The 26,070-nt window shown below is 35.5% G+C and overlaps 4 protein-coding genes across 4 annotated transcripts in view; all 4 read left to right on the forward strand.

The window, feature by feature from the left end:
- Nucleotides 1–858, forward strand: part of LOC104728372 (AIG2-like protein A) — a 6,609-nt gene extending 5,751 nt beyond the window's left edge. The window contains exons 2-5 of the mRNA XM_010447359.2: nt 4–76; nt 164–256; nt 371–454; nt 540–858. Coding sequence (XP_010445661.1) covers nt 4–76; nt 164–256; nt 371–454; nt 540–677 — 388 coding nt within the window. The 3' untranslated portion in view covers nt 678–858. The remainder of the gene's footprint in view (nt 1–3; nt 77–163; nt 257–370; nt 455–539) is intronic.
- LOC104728373 lies at nt 1,942–2,362 on the forward strand. Its single transcript, XM_010447360.1, has one exon. It carries the CDS (start codon nt 1,964–1,966, stop codon nt 2,360–2,362), a length of 399 nt encoding a protein of 132 aa, XP_010445662.1. The 5' UTR covers nt 1,942–1,963.
- Nucleotides 8,428–10,476, forward strand: LOC104724324 (60S ribosomal protein L5-1). Its single transcript, XM_010442784.2, has 7 exons — nt 8,428–8,522; nt 8,904–8,973; nt 9,070–9,288; nt 9,385–9,464; nt 9,557–9,673; nt 9,776–10,080; nt 10,189–10,476. Exons 1-7 carry the CDS (start codon nt 8,520–8,522, stop codon nt 10,298–10,300), a joined length of 906 nt encoding a protein of 301 aa, XP_010441086.1. The 5' UTR covers nt 8,428–8,519; the 3' UTR covers nt 10,301–10,476.
- Nucleotides 11,903–13,309, forward strand: LOC104724326 (zinc-finger homeodomain protein 10). The gene has a single exon (XM_010442785.2). It carries the CDS (start codon nt 12,105–12,107, stop codon nt 13,131–13,133), a length of 1,029 nt encoding a protein of 342 aa, XP_010441087.1. The 5' UTR covers nt 11,903–12,104; the 3' UTR covers nt 13,134–13,309.

Below are 26,070 nucleotides of genomic sequence, written 5' to 3' on the forward strand. Positions count from 1 at the left end.
CAGTCAGAGGTTTAGGCTTAAAGGGAGATTGTATCCCTGTATTGTACCCCGTGAGAATGGAGAAGTTCATGGAAAGGTTTGATTTGTAGGATCATATCAGCTACTTTAACTCTTGTGGGTTGTTGTGCATTGATCTTGAGAAATTTTTGGTGAATTGTTTAAGGTACTAGTGGGATTAACGGATGATGAACTTGAGAATCTTGATTGGGTTGAAGGAAACGAATATGAAAGAGTTAAAGTTGAGGTTATAAGGAAGGTAAAGTTTTAAAGATTTAATGATTTGGTCTCCTAACCATAACTTAAAATTAAAAAACATTTTAGTATCTCTCTTGATGAGGGTTATGAATTATGACTTTTTTGGCACATGTAGGACAACTCAGAGAAGATGACAGTGGATACATATCCATGGATCAACAAGAATGATCCTGATATTGGTGGAGATTGGGATTTCGAGGTTTGATGATTTTAAACTTTTTTTTTTTAAATTAATCTTGTTAGGTCTTTATGAATGTTCACTTTGCGTGTTTTTGGGTGATTAGGAATGGAAACGAGTGCATATGAAGAAATTCATAGAGACGTTCAAAGAAATCATGGAATTTAAGAGGAATCCACAAAAGGGAAGAGATGATTTCCAATATGTTTTACGCGAAGATCCCGGGAATGCTCCTTCGTCTTGAATGGAATATGTGATGACTGATGAGTATGTTTTTATATATCATCTTTGTTTTTAATGTTCCAAATTAAATAAAACCTAGAGAGTCTATGACTATGTATTATCATCATTTCCTACTCCGTGTGCCATAATAATTCAACTTCTCCACACAAAAATCCGTAAACCGTTTCGGCACCGTTCGTTCATCAGGTAGTGCTCGACTATGCTGAGGGTCTTTGATATTGGTTTAGTACCCGTAGTCACTATATCTCTTACCACTTTTAATTTTTAAAAAGTTTTAGCTGGTTTTCTTTTCTGATAGATCAACTCTCATAGCCGTATTTATTATAACAATATTTTTTTTTTTGAATTCATTAAATTTTACATTCATACAAAAAGTAATTATCTATATGTACATTTTTAGAAACACTTATGAAATAAATCCTGAAGTTTAAACCTATATATAAGTATGTCATTAGCATTAATTATTAATTTAATAAACAAATTAACTCTACTTTTTTTTTGGACAAATTAACTCTACCTATATTCGTTTTTTTTTATAGAAACTAAGTGTTTTAAAAGGTATATGAACTATCGATTTGTAGTCATAGCTTGGAAAATTAACTTATAAATTATTTAGTATATGAACTACAAAATATTACACATACTACAACACAATTTAACACAATTTTAATATTTGTCCGTCCAACCTTCTTTCGTGATAAAAACTAGTTTATGTTCACTTAAATTATGAAATTTGCTTAACCCAAAAAAATAAAATAGTAGACCATATCAGTGTTTCTTTACTAACTGTCGAAGACAATTTCAAAATTGCTGACAAGAGGTATATATCAAAACCATTCTTAGTACACGATGCTATTAATGGGCCTATGGGACTGAACAATCGCAATAGGATATTAAGGTCTTTTACATAAACAGAGTCATGACTCAGTGCATATGACAAATGTCAAAGCCGAACGTTTAAATAAATCTATCAAAGTCCTTGAAACAGATGCGCAAAATCGACAAAGGAAGTAAAAAAAAAAAAGTTGTCAAAACTGCAAAGCCAAAAGCTGTCAACAGATTCATATCAGTCAAAACAAAATCAAAAGCTATCAACAAATTCATGTCAGTCAAAACAAAATCCAAAGCGGTCAACATATACATATCAGTCAAAACATACCTAAATTATCCCCTATTCATATCAGAAACACACTTGTATAAAAATAACATTGTCTCTCTTTCTTATCTACATATTACTTCTAAATTTTAAAGAAGTATAGAAAGAAGGCCAATTCAAAAAGTCACTCAATGAATCGTCTCTCGTGTTTGATGCTCGTTATTGGATTGTGCGTAGGATTGAGTGATGCATTTATATGGAATGAGAAAAATACTGTATTCTTCAAAAATTCCCTTGGTCGAAACAACGTCTTAAAGATTCATTGTTTATCAAGCGACGATCTAGGCTTCCATTTTTTGCGTACGGGAGAAACCTACGATTTTAGTTTCCATGACAGTGTTGGGAAAACATTATTTTATTGTTACTTATGGCAAGGGCCTAATTTCAAGTTCCATGCAGAGTTCGAGGCATATGAAGGTGGTGGTCTCATAGTTCATTATGGTAAAAAGAACTATTGGGATGCTAGAGAAGATGGAATCTATTTCACACATGGCACAGAAACACCTAAATTAGAGTATAAGTGGAATTAATAATTATCTGCTCCATGAATAATGCAGTTTTAACTCAATTTTTATAATGTATTTTGTTGTTGTCAACAATTTTAATGGATTTGCTCAAATGAGCCAATGATGAGAAATATTATTTACATATGTGATAGAATGTAGTTCGCGATGGCAAACTAGATCGCGAACTGAATTCTATCACATACGTAAATATGCATTACGAGAAACCTAAGAAAAAGGGAAAAAAACAAATCTCTCTTGTCGTGCTGAATTTCGTCGAAATATGTAGAAAAATCAGTTGGAGAGACATTATCTTCCCCATATTTGAGGAGTCCGCAAGGAAAATTATGTCTTGGTTGTCAGCATAAATCATACACTTCATTGCCAAAACAAGCTGAAGAAAGTGATTTGTCATAATACTGTCCATGAGGATAGGTTTTTGAACTCATGTGTATTTTCCTTGGCACTATCTAGCAATTACATAATAGTTGAAATTTCAAGCTAGTATATAGAGTTATGTTTTAAATTTTTTGGTTATTGGTTCTTGAAGTAAGTAAAGATGTCAACAAAATGAAAATGGAGATATTTACACAAGAGTTGTTGTATTGGTTATGTGATGATTCGGGGTGAAACGTCATGGAATTAAGACCAACTAATTCCAGGTCTAGTGGGTTAATTAAGATTCATAATACTTTTTTTTCGACCACATACACATGTCTAAACCTAAAAAAGATAGTTTCCATTTTACATTTTGGTCTTGAATGGTAACACTAAAATTGCGGTTTTCAAAGTTAATTTTTTTGAAAAGCACTTTATTCACCAATCACAAAATCTGTTGTCATTTGCGGTTTTTGTAAAAAAAAAAAAAAAAAAAAGCAGTTTGCGGTTTTGTAGAGAGATATTATTAACCTATGGACCACACTTTTTTGCTTCTCTACCTATTATCCAGCGGATTATGACAATTCCGCAGTACCAAGTTATTTTTTTTGTTTTTTATTTATGGTCAGCAAAATAAAGGTAAATATTCAACACATATTTTAATAATGATTATATGCTAAATGTATTCTATATTTTCAATTGTTAAAAAATTTCATAAATGATTTAATGTATGTCACATTTTTTTGTAGAATTTCAACCCATCTATTACAAACACATTTTCTATATTTGGAATTGTATATTAATCAATACAAAGTGGTAATCTGGTTCAATGTTTATTAATCTATATTTTTAAAATTCAAAAATTTATTACAAGAAAAGGTTATGTATTTATTTATAAAAAAAAATAATTATTTTTCTTAGTACACGTGGAGTATATTATGTATTGTAAAAAACGTTTAATTTAATAAAATTTACAAAACATTTACTAATTTATTCATACAAATAGTATTATAGTAGACAAAATATACAAATCCAAGTAAGATATAATTTCTTGATTAACACATCCAAACATTAGTTTAAATAATCTGTAAGAAATTTTTATTAGAGTTAAAAATATTTATTTATGTTATGTTTAATACAATTATGTTCACTTATGTTAAATATATTTTGTACAAAATCTATGATACAATTATACTTTATATTAGATATATACAAAATTAAATATTTATTTATTAATACAAACAAATTAAAATATATAATTATACTAGTTATTAATAAAATAATATGAAATCCGCACTGTTAATTGTTTTTCACCAATCAAACATTATTTTGTACCGCTTATTTTAGAATAACCGCACTTGTCCCGCAAATATATTTGTCCCACATGTACCGCAGTTGAACCGTACCGCACTAGCAAATTTTTTGTTTTGCACTACTAAATCCGCGGTTACCATTCGGACCCATAATTTCTTTGCCACGAAATAAACCAAATAAAAGAAAAACGAAACGAAAAAGTTCAAATAATCTTTACTATAAATAAAATAATAAAAAAAACAAGTCATCCCTATGAATATTGAATTATCTTCAAGCTCTTACTGTATTAGTAATTTTTTTTTTGGTAGGAGAGGAGGAGAAAACCTCCCCCGATTTATTCAACAAAAACTAAAATTACACCCAAATAGTATGTGGCAAAGCAGTCCCATTCCCATCATCCAACAAAATTACTCGGACGGGGTCAGGACAAGACTCCAAGAAGAGAAAACCCAAACATGAAAACACATAGTTTGCCAACCCATCTGCCAGACGATTAGCTTCCCTATACACGTGTGTAACCCGGACTAATCAGTCCCTTGTGATAAAGCCATGGCACAACTGCACCAGGAATGACAACGGATGAACCTCGCTTATCCCTGCCCGAAGAAAACCTACCACCAACTCCGAATCAACCTCCAGCTCAACTCGTCTTATCCCACGCCCCCACACTATAACCAGCCCATAGTACACTCCCCACAATTCTACCATCGTAGCCAAACAAATACCGATGTTCAGAGCAAAACCGCACACCCACTCTCCCCTCTCATCTCGAATAACCCCACCGGCCGTAGACGGACCCGGATTTCCCGTGACGCCCCATCCATCGAGACCTTAAACCAACCAACCGTCGGTTTTTCCAACTAATCAGTTGTTCAACCGTACCCATCGAAGTCTGTCGTCCGACACCGAGATCGTGAGCTTTTGTGACTTCCACCGCGAGCTCCCTCAAGAATCTCACCCTATCCTGACACCTACGATACTCACCAAACACATTGTATTAGTAATTTTTGAGGATACAAAAAAAAATGGTTTGAGTTTTTTTTTATATTATTATTTTTTAAATAGCTTTCTCTATTACCATTTCTTATATCTTCCACTTAACCATTGTATCCATTAAAAATGAAAGAAAATGAAGTACGAATATGATCGAAGAGATTAGAAAATAAATAATTACAAGAAAATAAAATTCTAACCAAGATCTATATCTAAGACGAAAACCAAGATCTATACTTAAGAAGAATAAGAGACAATTACAAACATTTTCCAAATAAAATTTCGAACCGAACCTTGGCCAACTTTACATAAAAACCCAAAAAACTTGATGTAAAATTAATAGCACATCAGACATAGGTTCAAAAAAGTCTAAATAAATATAACATTTCATCAAAAGTTTAAGAAAATAAGAAATTAAGATTATTTTTTAAGAATATTAAAACAGATCACCAATGACTCTTTTCAACTCTCGCTTGATCATTCATACTGATGCAACTGTAGTCCCACAAAACTGCATAACAAAAATCGTTATGTGAGAGTTAATAAAAAATATGTCTCTTCCAAACATCAAGAACATTCGTTTTTTCATAATTAATTTACCTTGGCTTTGAGATTCAATGTAAGAAATTTATGGAGTGTGTGAGATCTAACNTTATTTATGTTATGTTTAATACAATTATGTTCACTTATGTTAAATATATTTTGTACAAAATCTATGATACAATTATACTTTATATTAGATATATACAAAATTAAATATTTATTTATTAATACAAACAAATTAAAATATATAATTATACTAGTTATTAATAAAATAATATGAAATCCGCACTGTTAATTGTTTTTCACCAATCAAACATTATTTTGTACCGCTTATTTTAGAATAACCGCACTTGTCCCGCAAATATATTTGTCCCACATGTACCGCAGTTGAACCGTACCGCACTAGCAAATTTTTTGTTTTGCACTACTAAATCCGCGGTTACCATTCGGACCCATAATTTCTTTGCCACGAAATAAACCAAATAAAAGAAAAACGAAACGAAAAAGTTCAAATAATCTTTACTATAAATAAAATAATAAAAAAAACAAGTCATCCCTATGAATATTGAATTATCTTCAAGCTCTTACTGTATTAGTAATTTTTTTTTTGGTAGGAGAGGAGGAGAAAACCTCCCCCGATTTATTCAACAAAAACTAAAATTACACCCAAATAGTATGTGGCAAAGCAGTCCCATTCCCATCATCCAACAAAATTACTCGGACGGGGTCAGGACAAGACTCCAAGAAGAGAAAACCCAAACATGAAAACACATAGTTTGCCAACCCATCTGCCAGACGATTAGCTTCCCTATACACGTGTGTAACCCGGACTAATCAGTCCCTTGTGATAAAGCCATGGCACAACTGCACCAGGAATGACAACGGATGAACCTCGCTTATCCCTGCCCGAAGAAAACCTACCACCAACTCCGAATCAACCTCCAGCTCAACTCGTCTTATCCCACGCCCCCACACTATAACCAGCCCATAGTACACTCCCCACAATTCTACCATCGTAGCCAAACAAATACCGATGTTCAGAGCAAAACCGCACACCCACTCTCCCCTCTCATCTCGAATAACCCCACCGGCCGTAGACGGACCCGGATTTCCCGTGACGCCCCATCCATCGAGACCTTAAACCAACCAACCGTCGGTTTTTCCAACTAATCAGTTGTTCAACCGTACCCATCGAAGTCTGTCGTCCGACACCGAGATCGTGAGCTTTTGTGACTTCCACCGCGAGCTCCCTCAAGAATCTCACCCTATCCTGACACCTACGATACTCACCAAACACATTGTATTAGTAATTTTTGAGGATACAAAAAAAAATGGTTTGAGTTTTTTTTTATATTATTATTTTTTAAATAGCTTTCTCTATTACCATTTCTTATATCTTCCACTTAACCATTGTATCCATTAAAAATGAAAGAAAATGAAGTACGAATATGATCGAAGAGATTAGAAAATAAATAATTACAAGAAAATAAAATTCTAACCAAGATCTATATCTAAGACGAAAACCAAGATCTATACTTAAGAAGAATAAGAGACAATTACAAACATTTTCCAAATAAAATTTCGAACCGAACCTTGGCCAACTTTACATAAAAACCCAAAAAACTTGATGTAAAATTAATAGCACATCAGACATAGGTTCAAAAAAGTCTAAATAAATATAACATTTCATCAAAAGTTTAAGAAAATAAGAAATTAAGATTATTTTTTAAGAATATTAAAACAGATCACCAATGACTCTTTTCAACTCTCGCTTGATCATTCATACTGATGCAACTGTAGTCCCACAAAACTGCATAACAAAAATCGTTATGTGAGAGTTAATAAAAAATATGTCTCTTCCAAACATCAAGAACATTCGTTTTTTCATAATTAATTTACCTTGGCTTTGAGATTCAATGTAAGAAATTTATGGAGTGTGTGAGATCTAACAAAGAAAATCTACAATCTAAAGCATATGTTTTGCCATTTATCTGAAGAAATTTTGGTGAAAACCCAAATGCATAAAGTAATAAGTATTTAAATATGAAATTTATTAGTTTTTTGAATAATTATTTTAGTATTTTTTATAATTTTAATTATAAATCAAGTTTAATAAAGTGTATGGTATTTTTAAACATTTATATAATTATATATTACATTTATAATGTTTTAACCGCTATTGCACCTGCTGATCAGCCAGTCTAAAACTCCCGCAAACACACCTATTTTAAAATGCTAAACCAATCATTCAAAACGCTTAATAACGCGTAAAACCACAACTATCGATTCCGCAACCTCCCGCATCCTCAACCAAAAAACGCTGCTGCATTTGAACCACTCCTGACCCTAAAACTCTTTTTACTTTTTACCTCCTTACATCACTTCGAAGAATTAAAAGAAAAACATAAAGAGAAATACTTTAAATAGCACTAAAACAAGTTTAATGGACAACTATATCACACATTACATAGATTTCCAAAAATAGCAGTATTTAGTACATTATAATACATTATAATATTTAAATTAATTTTTAGATTTTTTTTTTTTTAGGTTTGGGTTCTCGATTTCACATTTAGGGTATAATTTTGAGGGGTAGAATTTAGTATTTTGAATTTATGATTTAATTTTAAAATATTAATTTTGAAATATAATGCTATTTTTGAAATTATAGATATGTTGTGCTAAATTTAAAAAATAAACTTATTTTGGTGGTATTTTTGAGAATCTTCTATTCAAAAATGAGATGTACTAGAAAAAGTCCAAATATAAAGCCCATTGGACCCTTATTCATTATAACCAATCGAGACCGTTAAATAAGTTTTCAGCCCAAGTAAATCCTGGCCGTTGATTGGAAGAGCCCAAAGGGGAGCCTAGGGTTTTGTCATATAAGCTTCATCTCGCATTAGGTCAATTCCGCCTCTTGCCTTCTCGTCGTCACTCATCTCCACAGCAAACAATGGTAAGCCTTTTTACCTAAGATCTCTCTTTCTCTCCGCCACTTTTTCTTTTAGGTTTCTCCTCAGGTTTTGGGTTTCATTTCGTGTAGAAATCTCCTACATTTCTTGTTGATAGTTATGGTAACGAGAATTCATGAGCCTGTGTTTGTTGTATTCAACCTCGTAGATGTATATTCTTCATGGTGTTTTTTGGTTCTGAGAATTAAAGTTTGCAACCTTATGTGTTTCCTCCTTGTGTTAAGTATTAAAGATTGAGACTTTAGCTTTTTGTTATGTTATAGAGGTCACTGATGCGTTTAAATCGATGAAGAGTTTGGATCTTAAGATTTAGACTTCTGTTTGATATATATATACTAATAAATTAGGGACCTTTCTGTTGTTAGGTGTTTGTAAAGCCCCACAAGTCGAATGCTTACTATAAGAGGTACCAAGTGAAGTTCAGGAGAAGGAGAGGTATTGATTGATTCTTAATTTCGTTTACTACTCTTGTATTGTGTGCTTCTCTTTTGGTCAACCTGTTCTGAAAGCTGTTGTTTCATGATTCTGTAGATGGAAAGACTGATTACAGGGCAAGGATCCGTCTTATTAACCAAGATAAGAACAAGTACAACACACCTAAGTACCGTTTTGTTGTCCGGTTTACCAACAAAGACATAGTGGCGCAAATCGTGTCTGCAAGCATTGCTGGTGACATTGTTAAAGCCTCTGCTTATGCACATGAGTTGCCCCAGTATGGACTCTCTGTTGGTCTTACCAACTATGCTGCTGGTAATAAATCAGTCGTATACTTTGGCTTTATAATTTTTATTTGTTTGATTCTGTGTGTATGGTTTCTTATAGACTTGGTGATTTTTGTGATGCTAGCTTACTGTACTGGCCTTCTCTTGGCTCGTCGTGTTCTGAAAATGTTGGAAATGGATGACGAGTATGAGGGCAACGTTGAGGTATGTTGTGCTTTTGATTTCATCTTCAAGTTAGAGGAGCTTGAGAGTTTTCAGCTCTTGATTAATAACTGAATCACAATTTACTGAATCAGGCTACTGGTGAGGACTATTCTGTGGAACCAACTGATTCCAGGAGACCTTTCCGTGCTCTTCTTGATGTTGGACTTATCAGGACCACAACTGGAAACCGTGTGTTTGGTGCACTCAAGGTATTAAAATGGATCTCTGTTTTCATGTGTTCTTATATGTTGTGTTTTCATGAGCAAATGGTGATTCTAGCAATTCTTTTTGTTTGCTTCATGAAACTATAGGGTGCTTTGGACGGTGGTCTTGATATCCCACACAGTGACAAGAGATTTGCTGGTTTCAACAAAGAGAACAAGCAACTTGATGCTGCAATCCACAGGAACTACATCTATGGTGGCCATGTTTCAAACTACATGAAGACATTGGCGGAAGATGAGCCAGAGAAGTTACAGACTCACTTCAGTGCTTACATTAAGAAAGGAGTTGAAGCTGAAGGCATCGAGGAGTTGTACAAGAAGGTTCACGCTGCTATTCGAGCAGACCCCAACCCAAAGAAAACTGTGAAACCTGCTCCCAAGCAACACAAGAGGTAAAAAACAAATAAGCAATTTCACTACTGACTTCAATAATATAGACTTGTTGTTGTACTGTTGTGCCTTACTGGAATCTTGACTCATTGTGATATAAAATAAAACAGGTACAACTTGAAGAAGTTGACTTACGAAGAGAGGAAGAACAAGTTGATCGAGAGAGTGAAGGCATTGAACGGAGCAGGTGGTGATGATGATGACGAGGATGATGAAGAGTAAATCAGACCAGCCCTCTTTGTCTCTCGCCTTTAGTAGCGTTTTACTTGAGTGTTTTCAGACCAAAACAATCAGTTTTTGTTTTCACATTTTAGTTGCGTTTGAGGATTTTGATATGGAGGATATGTTTTCTTTGAAGAATTTATCATCTATCTTTTATTACACCACATCTTCTTCAAGAATTTGCATGTCTTACCCTGACTTCCTATAAATTTGTGGCTAAATTAATCTTGCGGCTATTGACATTTCATCTCTTTCAAAGAAGGGATATAAACGAGTTAACGTTTCTCTTACGCTTATGAATAAGAAAAGCCGCTACATTATTTAACCAAAACATTGCGTGACATTGCCCATAGGAACCGAAATCGAAATCATAACAAGCGAGGCCGCGACAGCCGTCCAAAGGAATCGATCTCTAGTGTGACCGTAGTTATTGTGTTGATAGTTTGATACCATGTAATTTTAAGGGCTCTAATCTCAAAACAAACATTTACATAAGGTTAGAGCCCATAATTTAAAAAATGTAAATTGGCCCAAAAATTCTTAATAATAAGGCGCAAAATTTGCATTAAAAGTCTATATTTTTAAAAAGCTCTAAAATATGTCAAATTTTGTCTATAAAATGGTTCAGATTTTAACCAAAAATCTCAAAAAAAAATAAAAAATATATAAGGAATAAAAACTCTATACAGTATATATAAAACCCAAGAGCTCAGATTTATGTTGGCCGGGTTGACTCCGCGGAAAATCTTTGGAAAGATGAGTAGTTTTGTTGTAGTTGGGAGAAGAGAAGAATGGTTTTGATTTTTATCACACACTTTTGTATGATGGAAGTAAAGGGGAGTATTTATATTGAGGTCCTTTACCTGATATTGATATGGTAAGAGTCAGTTCGAGTTATCCTACTTTATGAACTAGGATGACGCGAAAACGCGTTGGTGTCAGTTGTTGTGGCATGGAACTTGGAAAAATGAACTAATTGACTTGTTACTATGCGTATGAATCCATGATATAGAACATCTCATTATTACTAACGCAATTGTTGCTTGTATTTGAGGCTGTGTAACATATAATAAAATTATTCCGTTTGTTGCTGGGACAAGTCTCGTTTGTAGTCTTAATTATACTTGTGTCGTCCGTCCAATCACCTAGTTGTTTGTTCGAAAGAAAACAGTAAATGTCCCAACAACAACAACGCATGAGATTAGAAAAAATATTTACTACTACTGTGAGACCTTTTTTGTTTTTCTTTTTAAATATTTGACTTTATGCCTTTAGGTTTAAGACACACTTACTCAGAGACTTCAGTAGCTACATTTATTACGCTTTTCACCGCAAAATCTAACACGCACACTCTTTCTTGACCCCACTCTCTTCAGTCTTCACCTAACCATGGTTAAAAAAACATCCAACCTTAGTTCCCTTGATTAAAATATCCCCAAACCAAACCAAAAATCTAAACTTTTTTTATTTTAATTTTATAAAAATCATTAATTTTTAATTTAATAGTATTGTCCTTTTTATATATATACATATTTCTTTATTTGCTTCAGCAACAGTCGTCAGCGTCATCATATCATTTTCTTCTTTTCCTCCCCTCTAAACGAATATTACCCCAAAAAAAAAAAAAAAGTTAAAATAATCTGAAAAAGCTTAAGAACCTTTTTACTTATCTTTTTATTTCTTCTTCTCCATTTTTCTATTCACAATCTCTGAAACTCATACCAAAGCTCTTAACCCAAAACCCTAAGTTTCTTTTTCTATATTCTTTCTCTTCTTTACATTAGACTATTAATGTTTTAAAGCTATGATGGATATGACTCCTACTACCATAACAACAACAACACCAACTCCTAAATCACCCGAACCCGAATCCGAAACTCCGACCCGGATCCAACCGGCGAAACCCATCTCCTTCAGCAACGGCATCATCAAACGCCACCACCACCACCATCACCCTCTCCTCTTTACATACAAAGAATGTCTCAAGAACCACGCGGCGGCCTTAGGCGGCCACGCTCTCGACGGCTGCGGCGAATTCATGCCGTCTCCGTCGTCTATCTCCTCCGATCCAACTTCTCTCAAATGTGCTGCTTGTGGCTGCCACCGTAATTTCCACCGCCGTGATCCTGACAACAACGACAACAACAACAACAACGACTCCTCCTCCCCAATCCCTCTTCCTCCTTCCGCCGCCGTAGAGTATCAGCCTCACCACCGTCATCACCCACCACCACCACTACCTCCACCACCGCCGCCACGTAGTCCTAACTCATCTTCTCCTCCACCAATCTCTTCCTCTTACATGCTCTTATCTCTCTCCGGTACTAACAACAACAACAACAACAACAACTTAGCTTCTTTCTCCGATCTCAATTTCTCCGGCGGCCACCACCACCACCACCAACATAATCTTCACGGATCTCGTAAAAGATTCCGAACAAAGTTTAGCCAGTTTCAGAAAGAGAAGATGCACGAGTTCGCCGAACGACTTGGTTGGAAGATGCAGAAACGTGACGACGACGACGTCCGTGAGTTTTGCCGGCAGATCGGAGTTGATAAAAGCGTTCTCAAAGTCTGGATGCACAACAACAAAAACACTTTCAACCGCCGTGACCTCGCCGGAACTGAGATCCGGAAAATCGATATCGGCGGCGGAGGAAACCACGCTCCGGTTCTCTCCGGCGAGATTAACAACAACAATAACGGACACCACGGCGGAGGAGGAGGAGAGCTTCACCCCAGTGTTAGTAGCGGCGGTGGCGGAGGAGGATTTGATAGTGATAGTGGCGGAGTTCACGGCGGCGGTAACGTCAACGGTTCGTCGTCGTCGTGAAGTTTAAAGATGAGATCAGTCTCAGATTAATAAGAAAGCTTAGAGTAAGCTTACTTTGTATTATTATCATCGTTAATAACTTTTAATTACAATCTTTAGTTATGTTTGTTTGTTCTTGCATTATTATTAGTTTTGTTTTAATGAGGAATAATATCATTCCATAACATTCCGAATTATACCGTTTAATTTGTTTTAAATTGATTAATGAACCCGAAATGTAATTTAGTTCCAATTTTAAAAAAATGGATACACTTTGATGTGGTGATCTTGTTTCGGATCAAGAAACAAAAAGATAGAAAGTAGTAGCATAATATAAACTATTGAAACATGATTAGTTTACTATAAATATTTATTTGGTTTCTTATCTTTAAAAGTACTTTTCTTAATTTTATTTGCGACCAAACTAGAGACGTATGTGTACTTTTTTCTTTCTTAGATCCTCTTAATGTGCTTTTTATATTAAAATATGTATATATATATATATACAATGCGTAATTTGTATATTCTATTTCAAATGATTAGCCATCATTTCTTTTATTAGCATTTTGTTAATACTGTTTTCCTCTTTTAATCTATGTCCTTGTCATGGATTCATTCCGATAACCTATTTTTGGTATATATGCTTAGTTTTAATTATTCTCATTTGACAAGTACAAACAAAGAATATACCTTTTTTTTTTACTTGAGACTAAAAATTAGTACAATTCATACTCAAGTCATTAGATTTAGACATAAGTATTATTATATCACATCGTAGCAGGCATTATACTAAATAGGGTTTAAGGAGTGGCACTAACACTAATGATTGAGTTGATGAAATAATTTATAACAGTAACTTTCCATTTGAGGAAACGTAGGGATGAGAGTATTGATATGTCGGCTCTCACACAATAAAGAATAGTATTAAATAAAGAGATTAGGATATGAGTATCTCCCATACGGGTTGGTTACAATTATTTTAAGCAAAATTCATTATTAATATTTGAGTAGTAGTATTCATTATTTTGATAATGTAACGCATTTAGTCAAGTCACAAAAATATCTTTCCGTATTATCTCTTTTTGTGGGGACAAAGCTTTTGCACAAGCTGAGGTTATGGCCCTAACCATATACCATGTGCACCACTTATTAAATAATTTATTTATTTTCCTGTAACGTACCCATTTAGTCATCAATACATACTATCAAAAACAAATCAAAATTTAGCCATCATAATACCAAGTTTCAACTTTTCTTCTAATTTATAAGAAAATATATATTTAGAATTGAAAATAAAATATATTAGGCTAAATAGTAAAAAAGAAAAGTATATATAACCTCAAAGTTAGGATAAATATATCTATCAGAAAATTAAATAAAATATGACAAACACAGTTTATATATGTTTTTCATTAAAAAAATGAAAGCATGTTTTGCGTTATTAAAAAAGTTTTTGACCGTATGATAGATTATAAATTTTTTGAGATGAATTTCAAACTAATTACACGATAATATTTTCTTTTTAAAAATCCTTCGCATTATCTAGTATGTAGGACGATTTTAGTTTTGTTATTCCAAATTATATTATTGTTAATTAGTTATGTGTGTTAAAAATAAATTTTGGTTTTAAGACATACAAATTTGCTCTCGTCGAGTTAGACAACCAACAAAGGAGTGATACTATAATTTGATGTATGGTTAATACCAACAAAAACCTCCCATGTACATATTATTCTTAATAAATAGTTGGCCATAAATTCTGAACTAGTTCATTCATAAGAATATAACAAAAACAGTTGGTTTTTTAGCTGAAATTTAATATTTATTGACATAATTATACATGAGAATTTTTTATAACACTATATATGAAATAAAACGTTCAATATATTATCAAATAATTGGACATACATTGTGAACTGCAAGATAAAAAATAATAATTGATTCACAAGAATATAATCATACGCAATTTGTTTTCAGCTGAAATTTAATATATATATTGACAAAAAGAACTTTACCCCATATAAAAAAGGTTTCACCTTAAGTTTTTTGGGATTCTTACAGAAAATGCCATTGAGCAAAATCTTTTGTTTTTGTCATTTGCCTCAATAATTTTCAATTTTTGCCATTTTTAATAATGAAATATTTCACAGTTTTTTTTTCATGAAACACATACTTCATAACAAAAACTATACCCTAAAAAAAAACTGGAACTGTTATCAAATATTAAAAAGAACTTCTCTCCCCCTTCTCTCCCGAGGCGATATCCCAGCGAACAGACAAAACCACTTTTTCTTCTTGTTTTTCCGGGCTGCCGGTGTTTGCCGGTGGTTCCTGTCCTGTTTTTTAATTAATTCTTCTTATGTACTAATAACTAGTATGAGATTATATCGGATTTGCCGATTAAATTTCTTCTTCAGGATGGCAGCGACGTTTGTGATCGTTTTCCCAATTGAGACAAACGGTTACCAATTTTTTTCAAAACCGTTGCCAGATCCAAAATTAGAAACACCTTTCTAGAGATGGTTACATCGATTGATTTGATTATAGGTTTATGTGTTCTACGATGGCTAATTGCAGTTTGTTTTCTCTTTCTCGTGGTGATGGTTGTGTTGGTGACTGTACCAACGAATTGGGTTGATTAGATTCAGAGTCAATCAAGACTGAATTTGTTTCCAACGACGTCAAGAATTAGTCAAATGCAACCAACTTCGATTAAAATCGTATATTATGGTGATCTGAAACGAAATCGTTTCTGACATTTTTCTCCGATAGTGGAGCCGATTATTGCTTGGCAAGTAAATGTGATTTCTTCTTCTGGATTTATTCAAGTCAAGCCCGTGATCTCCGTGAAGAGTTTGTCAACTCTCCATGATGACCATTATTTTCAATATTCTTGTGAAGAAGATATAAAGCATAAAATTCAAGGAATATATTGGTGTTTTGGTCGGCGAATATGGGATCCTGGAAAGTCAAGTCTATATAGGAACAACACATCGATGAAAGGTAAGGTGACATGTGAAACTAACTGGCAGAGAAGGGTATGACATCCCAGAAAACATGATCAATATCCATTTCAAGCAACATATCAGTGTTTATGTTTAATCAAAGTGATGAAAAAAGCATTTGGGAGTTTCATCTAGATGGTGTTAGCCCTTAACGAGTATATGAAGAGGAGACTTTACAGATTTCATCTGTTGCCTGTAATGCTTTCGTTTGGAAAGCAGGATTACTTCCAATTCTTCATCCAAATTGATTCAATTTCCTTTATTTGGTTCAATGGTTGTATTTGAATGGATGTATAATGTATCATATAACATTTTAATAATATAATAAAATTGATTTGCCGTTAAAAAAAAAAAAAAAAAACTGGAACCTAATAAACCCAAACATTATGTGTAAATTTGTATTTTTAGATATAAAAAAGTGGCATTTAAAAAAAAAATTGTACAAATGGCAAAACCTATAAACACCCCTCAAATAAGCCAATCTAGTAATTAACTATAAGTTTTTTACATTTATTAAACAAAGTACAGTTCCACCATATGATGGACAAATGTAGTAGACTTGAAAAGAAATGGCCCACCATGTTTTGTCATAAATGTCTACATTTTCAAAATTAAAGGTGCTAGTACATAACAATTACATATTGTAATTATATAATGTTCCAATTTTATGGAAGTTACTCATGAGAAAACTATATACAAATTAGGTATGGATAGGTTTTCAATGTTACTCATNTTGGGAGAGGTTCCACTTCTCAGGCTGTTACGGTTGCTCCGGAAGAGACTCTCACCGGATTGGTCAAGGAGGGAGAGGAGACTGGCTTTATGGAGGAGAATGATGACTTGTTGGAGGAGGGAGAATATCCCGAAGGTGATGATGCGGTTATACCTGATACTGAGTTGGGTAAGGAGGACGACACTCTCACCGAGCAGGGTACGGATTCACAGTCGGATATGACTGGTGATTCACAAGGTAAACCTCCTGTTTTAGTCTTGCCGGATTCGGTTTTGGGTCTTGTTAATAACGCTTTGGCTGATGTTAAGCTAGTGGATCCGGTAATACATAGGGTGAGACTTAATAGGCCTAATGTTAGAAAGGGTGTTAGTGGTTCAGGAATAGTTGCTAAAAATGTTGTTAGGACTTTGGCTTCTCCGGGGAAACGGTTATTGGCTAAGGCGTTATCTAAACCTGCAGGTGCAGGAAAAAAACAGAAGAGTCAGGGGAGGCAAGATATTCCCTTGAGAGGTAAACCAGCGGATGGTAGTCGTCAAGTCAAGAAAGGGACGGTGGCTCTCCCGAAACCACCGGCGCACACGTGAAGATCCTGAGTTGGAACTGTCAGGGCATTGGGGTTGATCTGACAGAGAAGTATTTGGGTGATTTATGGAAGCAACATCGACCAGACATTTTATTTTTATCAGAAACTAAGAAATGTTTTTCTTATTTGCAAAAGTTTCAGAATAAGTTTGGTTTTAATAATTTGTATACTGTTGAACCCTGCGGGACAAGTGGTGGTTTAGCATTATTTTACAAAGATGAAATAAAACTCTCAGTTCTTTATGATTGTGATCGCATTATAGATGTACAAGCTTTCTTTGGCCAACAATTAGTTTATATGTCTTTTATTTATGGGGATCCGGTCCCCCAAAATCGAGTAAAAGTATGGGATAAATTATCGGATATCGGGTCTTTCCGTGTTGATCCGTGGTTTATGATTGGTGATTTCAATGAATTGAGTGGTAATCATGAGAAAAGGGGAGGTGCTTTGCGTCCAGCCTCTTCTTTTGTGCCTTTTAATTCCATGATCCGACATTGTGGGATGTTAGAGTTTCCTTGTTATGGTGAGCATTTATCATGGAGGGGTAATCGGTGCAATAACCAGGTTGTTCGGTGCCGGTTAGATCGTGCTTTGGGTAATGAGGACTGGCAAGGTTTTTTCCCGAATTCCAAGGTAGACTATTTGGATATGATTGGTTCTGATCATTGTCCAATTTTGGCAACTTGTCTGAAGACACATATAAAACGGAATCGGCAATTCCGTTTTGACAAATGCTGGTTGGGGAAGGATGGATTATCCGGGGCAGTTGAGTCAGGTTGGAATCGTACTATAAATTTCCGGCCTACGGGCTTTGTGGATAAAATAAAGAATTGCAGGAATTCGATTTCTTGGTGGAGAAAGAATAATATTTTTTCTGGCCCAAGACTCATTTCGTCCTTAAAGGCGGCGTTACAGGAGGCGAAAATGGATGATTCAATTTCTCAGGAGGAAATTCGAGGTATAGAGAGGAAATTAAAAGAAGCATATCGGGATGAGGAGTTATATTGGCAACAAAAGAGTAGGAAGTTCTGGTTAAGGGTTGGGGATAAGAATACAAAATTTTTCCAAGCTTCTACTAAACAGCGTCGGGTAAGAAATAGGATCATTGGTCTTTTTGATACAGATAATGTATGGAATGAATCGGCTTCAGGTATGGAGAATATTGCTACAAAATATTTTGAGGACCTTTTTAGGAATTCAGATGCTCAAGGTGTGTCAGAGATGTTACAGGAGGTTACCCCTTTAATATCGGATACTATGAATAGAGATCTAACTCGGGATATTTCTGAAGCCGAAGTTCGGGAAGCTCTGTTTGCTATGCACCCGGAGAAGACACCAGGACCTGATGGTATGACGGCCTTGTTTTTTCAACGATTCTGGTCTTCCTTAAAAGGGGATTTAGTGGCTCTAGTCAGAGAGTTTTTCCGTTCAGGACGTTTTGACCCGTGTTTAAATGAGACGAATATTTGTCTTATTCCTAAAGTTGATCGTCCGCAGCGGATGGCGGAGTTTAGGCCGATAAGTCTTTGTAATGTGAGCTATAAAATTATTTCTAAGATCCTGTGTTTTCGGCTTAAGCGGTTTCTCCCATCTTTGGTTTCCGAAACTCAGTCGGCTTTTGTTTCGGGTCGTTTAATAACGGATAATATATTGGTTGCGCAGGAGATGTTTCATGGGTTAAATACTAATAATAGGTGCAAGTCGGAATTTCTGGCTTTCAAAACGGATATGAGTAAGGCTTATGACCGTGTAGAATGGGCTTTTTTAGAGGCAGTCATGGTTAAGTTAGGGTTTGATCGGAATTGGATCTCTTGGATCATGTGGTGTGTATCTTCGGTGTCGTATCAAGTTCTTCTTAATGGTCAACCCCGGGGTTTTATTAAACCACAGCGGGGTCTTCGTCAGGGGGACCCGTTGTCACCGTACTTGTTTATACTCTGTACAGAGGTTCTGATAGCGAATATCAAAAAGGCAGAACGGGAGAAAAAGGTAACGGGTATCACAATCGCCCGGGATAGTCCTACCATTTCGCATTTGTTGTTTGCTGATGACAGTCTTTTCTTCTGTAAAGCAGAGGCGACAGAATGTCAGACGGTCATGGAAATTATCAGGAATTACGGCAAAGCCTCAGGACAAGAGGTTAATTTAGAGAAATCATCTATAATGTTTGGCAAGAAGGTTCCTACTGAGATAAGGGATCAGTTGAAGTCAGTTATTGGTATTACCAAAGAGGGAGGTATGGGATCTTATTTGGGCATTCCTGAAAGCCTCCAGGGTTCAAAAAATAAGGTTTTTGGATATGTCAAGGATCGATTGGATGATCGTGTCAATGGTTGGAATGCAAAGCTTTTATCAAAAGGTGGTAAGGAGATTATGATTAAATCGGTGGCTTTGGCACTTCCCACGCATGTGATGTCCTGCTACAAATTGCCGCAAGAGTTGACATCTAAATTAACGAGTGCTATTTCCACTTTTTGGTGGAAATCCAACGATAAGGCTCATGGTTTACATTGGGTGGCTTGGGATAAACTATGTAAGGATAAGTGTGATGGGGGTCTAGGTTTCAGAGCCTTGGAACAATTTAATGATGCTATGTTAGCAAAACAGTATTGGCGTTTAATTCAACACCCGACGTCATTAATGGCGAGGGTTTTGAAAGGCCGATATTTTAGCAATAAACACCCGCTTATGGCCAAAAAACCTTCTAATCCCTCCTTTGCCTGGAGGAGTATTTTTTCAACGAAAGATTTAGTGGAATATGGAGCGCGATGGGCGGTAGGTTCGGGTAGTTCTATTTCGGTTTGGAGAGATCCATGGATTCCGGATATTAGACCACGTCCTGCCAATGGTCGGGGACGACTCTGGTTACCGAGCTTGATGGTGAACCACTTAATTAATCCTGTCACGAAGGATTGGCACTTGCCTACTCTAGAAGAGTTTCTGGATCCGGGGGATATACCGATTATTCGGCGTATGTCGGTCAGTAAGGTCCAGCAACGGGATCGGTTAGTATGGCATTTTACCAAGTCAGGGAAGTATACGGTTAAATCAGGTTATAGATTAGCCAGAGAACTGATGACGGAAGTCGAATACGGACCAACATGTATGGCCCTCAGGGCCCAGGTGTGGAAGCTGGATGTTCCCCCAAAGGTCCAACATTTTTTCTGGCAGATTGCGTCGGGCACCCTCCCAGTGCTCGAACGACTTGCGTATAGGGGTATCCGGTGTGATACACTCTGCAAACGGTGTGGGGCTGCACCAGAAACTATCAATCATGCTCTCTTTGAGTGCCCTCGCTCGCTCGATGTTTGGGAGTTGTCCCTAGTTTCGTTAGTCCCCGATGGCTTTCCATTTGCTTCAATTTATGCAAATTTAGACTTTATTTTTTGGCGGGCAGCCTCTCAGTCGGGGGATTCGGATGTAGCTAATCGTCTTCCTTGGATACTTTGGACATTATGGAAAGATAGGAATAAAAAAGTTTTTCAGGGGTTACAGGCCGAGCCGACGGAAATTCTACACCAGGCGAATAATGATAAATTACTATGGGAAGAAGCAAAATCCTATTCGGATAGGTATTTGCATACTACGCCTCTGGTGGAGGATAGGGGAGCGTTTCNAAAAAAAAAAAAAAAAAAAATAATACTACTATGTAATTATGTATATAGTAAGGTTGGCATTTACCTTTCTTAAGCACCTAACCGTAATTTCTTTTTTTCTTTGCCAAATTTAGTTGCAATTAATAACCAACATTAAGCAAAAGTGAAAACCCTTAAATATTTTATTAATAAAGTATGACACCAACTTAATAAGGTGAAAATAAAGATTTATTTTGGGAGATTACTTGTGAAATTCTCGAACACCTTTTAACAACAACAAAAAGTCTTAATTCAACAAATAAGTTTGCCAAAANAAAAAAAAAAAAAAAAAAAAATCAACAAATACAATTCTACCCAACTTTATCGCCACTTCTATTTCACTGTATTTTTTTAGTGCTCGGATACAATCTATTTCACTGATTTTTTTTTTTCGGATGCAATCTTGATTTATTGGAATAGTTGAATTGAATAAATATATATTAGACATTAGTAGATTGGTCCGGACTAGATATATGTAAAAATAGGGTTTCCAGACTATAACTAGAGTTTGAAATGCAAAGTCGTAGGCATTGTCGAGAAATTATAGTTATCGATTGAAAAGGTCGAATAATCTATATAACAAGAAACAATGTATACTTTTCTAAAGAGAGACCATAAAAATTTAATCGGAATATATCTAAGAATATCAAATATAGATATATTGTACCTATACTGGTTGTGTTTAATAAAAAGATCAGAGAGCTGAAGTACTTCTCAATTGGAAATCGATATTCCAACGCTAATTTGTAGATAAATAGATTGGTTTCGAAGTTACTGTAATAGTAAAAGAAAAGAAAATAGTATGAGGGATAGAGACACGAGTAACATAATAAAAGTCCACAAATTCTAATTCAGGTCCAGCACAAAACATAGGTTAGGTCTTTGGATTTAAATGCTTCTAAGGTAAATTTATTTTTTGATATTTCCCCAACAGTCCCACTATCCTTGTTAGGTCCATTTAGTGTGTGTTTGTACAAAGTAAGTGTTTCTCTCTATGTTTGAAAAAGATTATGATTTTGGAAGAATTAAAAAATGTCAATGTATTTTGTAGCTGGCCCTTGATTAATTATCTAAACCACTCCAATCAAAAAAATTGGATAGAAAAGTTGGCAATAAAGATGAGGAGGTTCAGTCCTAAACAGAGACTAGACTTCCTATTTCACATCTACAAAAAAAAAAACATAAACGCTAATGCTAACAAATTCTCAATGAGATAATAGACAAATTTATTTCAGATAAATAAACTAAATTAAAATATTTAGATTAGAGCAGTTTCAAACAAAAATCAGTCAATGATAAATAAATAAATTGGTATATATTCTTCTTACTGAGAATCATTTATTGTTGTCTCACATATTCTTTTTATTTGCAGTTCAATCAGAACTCGGAAGTAGACATAAAAACTAAAGATAAATGCACAAGAATTATAAGTGCACTCTAGTTTCAAACTGTTGGATAAACTTCAAGACTTAAGGCCCAAAATATCTTACAAAGGAATGTTTAGGATAAGAAAGGGCTAAGCATAATCCTACTAGAATTAGGAGATATCTAGTTTTAATAGAAATAAGAGAATAAAGCACTATATATATCTTTGATTGAGTTGTGATCAAAGGTATGAGAAAGAGTGCAAACATTGTTTAGTTTTGAGAGGAGATTTTCTAAGCAATAATATAAGAGAGCTATTCTTATAAAAGCAAAGTCTTTCTATCTTATATTTGGTATCAGAGCAAGTTTTTGGTAGTGATTATCGAACCACAACGATGGGTGAGATCATAGCTTCATCACGTCCAAAGGAGTTGGACAAAGCTATTTCGATTCAGTCCCCTCTTTTGACTTCTACGAACTACACAGTGTGGTCCATGAGGATGAGGATCATGCTGCGTATTCATAAAGTTTGGGAAACAATTGAAACAGGATCGGATAATCCAGAGAAGAATGACATTGCTACAGCTTTGTTGTTTCAATCAATTTCGGAAACACTTACCATGTAGGTTGGTAACTTGAGTACACCAAAGGCGATTTGGAACTCAATTCAGTCAAGGAACCTTGGAGCAGAACATGTCAAGGAGGCACATTTGCAGACACTCATGTCAGAGTTTGAGAAGATACGCATGACAGAGGCAGATAAAGTCGACAGTTTTGCTGGAAAATTGTCTGAAATCGCAACCAAGGCAGCAGCGCTTGGTGAAATCATTGAAGAGCCGAGACTCGTGAAGAAATTCTTAAACAGTCTACCTAGAAGTAAGTTCATTCACATGGTAGCCTCGCTTGAACAAGTACTCAACCTCAACACCACAAGTTTCAAAGACATAGTGGGAAGACTAAAGGCGTTTGAGGAAAGGATTGCAGGAGAAGGATATCCTGAAGAAAATCAGAACAAACTTATGTTCTCTAACTCAGATCAACATCAATCAAGCTCTAACAATGGAAATAGTAGCTTTAGAGGTAGAGGACGTGGTAGAGGGAGAGGCTATGAAGGAAGAGGTTATCGAGGAAGAGGTAGAGGAATAAATAATTCGCAGTATAACAACCAGAATAACACACATGATCGATCTAACACTGAACAGAACCAAACTCAAGAAAAGAAGGACAAAGTCATCATCTGCTTTAGATGTGACAAACCGGGTCACTATGCCTCGCAGTGTCCGGAGAAAATTCAGAAAGTTCAAGAAGCAAACAAGGTCGAGACATTGGAAACAGAGGAAGCGGATAAATCTCTGTTCATGCATGAAATTGTCTATTTAAATGAAGAAAGGGTCATTCCAAGAAACTACACTAAGGAGGATGGGATGTGGTATTTAGACAATGGAGCTAGTAATCATATGACAGGTCATAAGGATTACTTTTCTGAGCTTAATGAGAACATTGGAGGTAAGGTGAAGTTTGGAGATGGATCTTGTGTAGAAATAAAAGGAAAAGGCTCAATAATTTTTGAAAGTAAAAGTGAGGAACAGGTTTTAGTGAAAGATATTTACTATATTCCTGATCTCAAGAGCAATATTTTGAGCCTGGGACAGGCTACAGAGGTTGGCTGTGATGTTCGTATGAGACAAAACTGGTTAACTGTTCATGATCCGAGTGATAGGCTGTTGGTGAGGGTTGTGAGATCGACTAATAGGTTGTACAAAATTAGTCTCAAGATTGGAAGACCAGTTTGTCTGCATACACGTATCAAAGATGATACTTGGAAGTGGCATGCTAGGCTCAGTCACATTAAAGATGAGAAGAAGCGTTAAAAGCAATGTCGCAACAGAAGATGGTTCATGGATTATCAGAGATTAAAGATGAGAAGAAGCTTTGTGAGTCGTGTCTCGTTGGGAAGCAAGCAAGACAGACATTCCCAAGAGCAACAATGTATCATGCCTCCAAGCCATTGGAGCTTCTTCATGCTGATTTATGCGGTCCTATAACACCTGCAACATTAGCACATAACAGATATATATTTGTTATTGTGGATGATTTTTCAAGATACATGTGGTCAGTCTTGATAAAAGAGAAAAGTGAAGCGTTTGGAAGCTTTAAGGCGTTCAAGAGTAGTGTTGAGAAGGAACTTGGAAGAGGGATTATTACCCTTAGAACGGACAGGGGAGGTGAATTCACATCAAACGAGTTCAATGTTTTTTGTGCTACAAACGGGATCAAGAGACACTTGACAGCACCGTACACTCCGCAGCAGAACGGTGTGGTCGAGAGAAGAAACAGGACTCTAATGGAGATGACAAGGAGCATTCTCAAGGCCATGGAGGTCCCAAATTATCTGTGGGGAGAAGGAGTTCGTCACATTACATATGTGATCAATAGGATACCTATTAAGGCATTGAATAACATCACTCCGTATGAATGTTTGCGAGAAAGGAAACCAAATGTTGAACACCTAAGAGTATTTGGGTGTATAGCTTATTCTAAAACTGATACTGCAAGTCTCAAGAAGTTGGATGATCGTTCTTTGTCTTTAGTAAACCTTGGCATCGAACCTGGATCCAAGGCATATCGACTGTTCAATCCGTCAACTAGAAGAATTGTAGTCAGCAGAGATGTTGTTTTTGATGACGAAAATAAGTGGAGTTGGAACAAGACAGAAAATAGAGATTGCAGAGAACAAGGGATGTTTCATATGCAGTGGGGAGGATGCTGGTAAAGGACCAATATCATCGAGTTCTGCAGAACAAGATCATGTCGATGATTATAGAGCAGACCCAGAGGATGATATAACTCGAGAAAATAGAGTGGATGACGAGAATGTTGTTACTCAAGAGAATCAGCAACTGTCTTTAAGAAGGTCAGAACGTCAAACAAAGACTCCTAAGTATCTTGATGACTATGTGTTGTTAGCATCAATTGAAAGTGAGATTTTACTACTGATGATCAATGATGAGCCACAGTTCTATGAAGATGCAAAAGGACTAAAAGTATGGAGATTAGCTTGTAAGGATGAGATCGACTCTATCAACAAAAACAAGACTTGGTTTCTTGTTGATAGACCACAAGGTGTGAAGGTAATTGGTCTCAAGTGGGTTTTTAAGATTAAAAGGAATGCAGACGGAACAGTAAACAAGTACAAGGCCAGGCTTGTTACAAAGGGCTATGTGCAAGAGAGTGGTGTCGATTATGAAGAAGCTTTTGCTCATGTAGCTCGCATGGAGACAATAAGAATGTTGATTGGTTTGGCTGCATCAGATGGATGGGAGATCCATCACTTGGATGTAAAAACTGCATTTTTGCATGGCGAATTGAAGGAGAATGTCTATGTAGAACAACCAGAAGGTTTTCAGATCGAGGGGGGAGAACATAGAGTTTACAAGCTGACAAAAGCTCTATATGGCTTAAGACAAGCTCCACGAGCATGGAACACTAAGTTGGATCAAATCTTGAAGGAGATGAGCTTCAAGAGATGTTTGAAGGAGACTGCAATGTATCAAAAGGAGAAAGGAGGTGATCTACTAATTGTTGTTGTTTATGTGGATGACTTATTTATCACAGGCAACAATCTTAGAGCGATTAA

Source organism: Camelina sativa, chromosome 11 (genome assembly GCF_000633955.1).
Source record: "Camelina sativa cultivar DH55 chromosome 11, Cs, whole genome shotgun sequence".
NCBI lineage: Eukaryota > Viridiplantae > Streptophyta > Magnoliopsida > Brassicales > Brassicaceae > Camelina > Camelina sativa.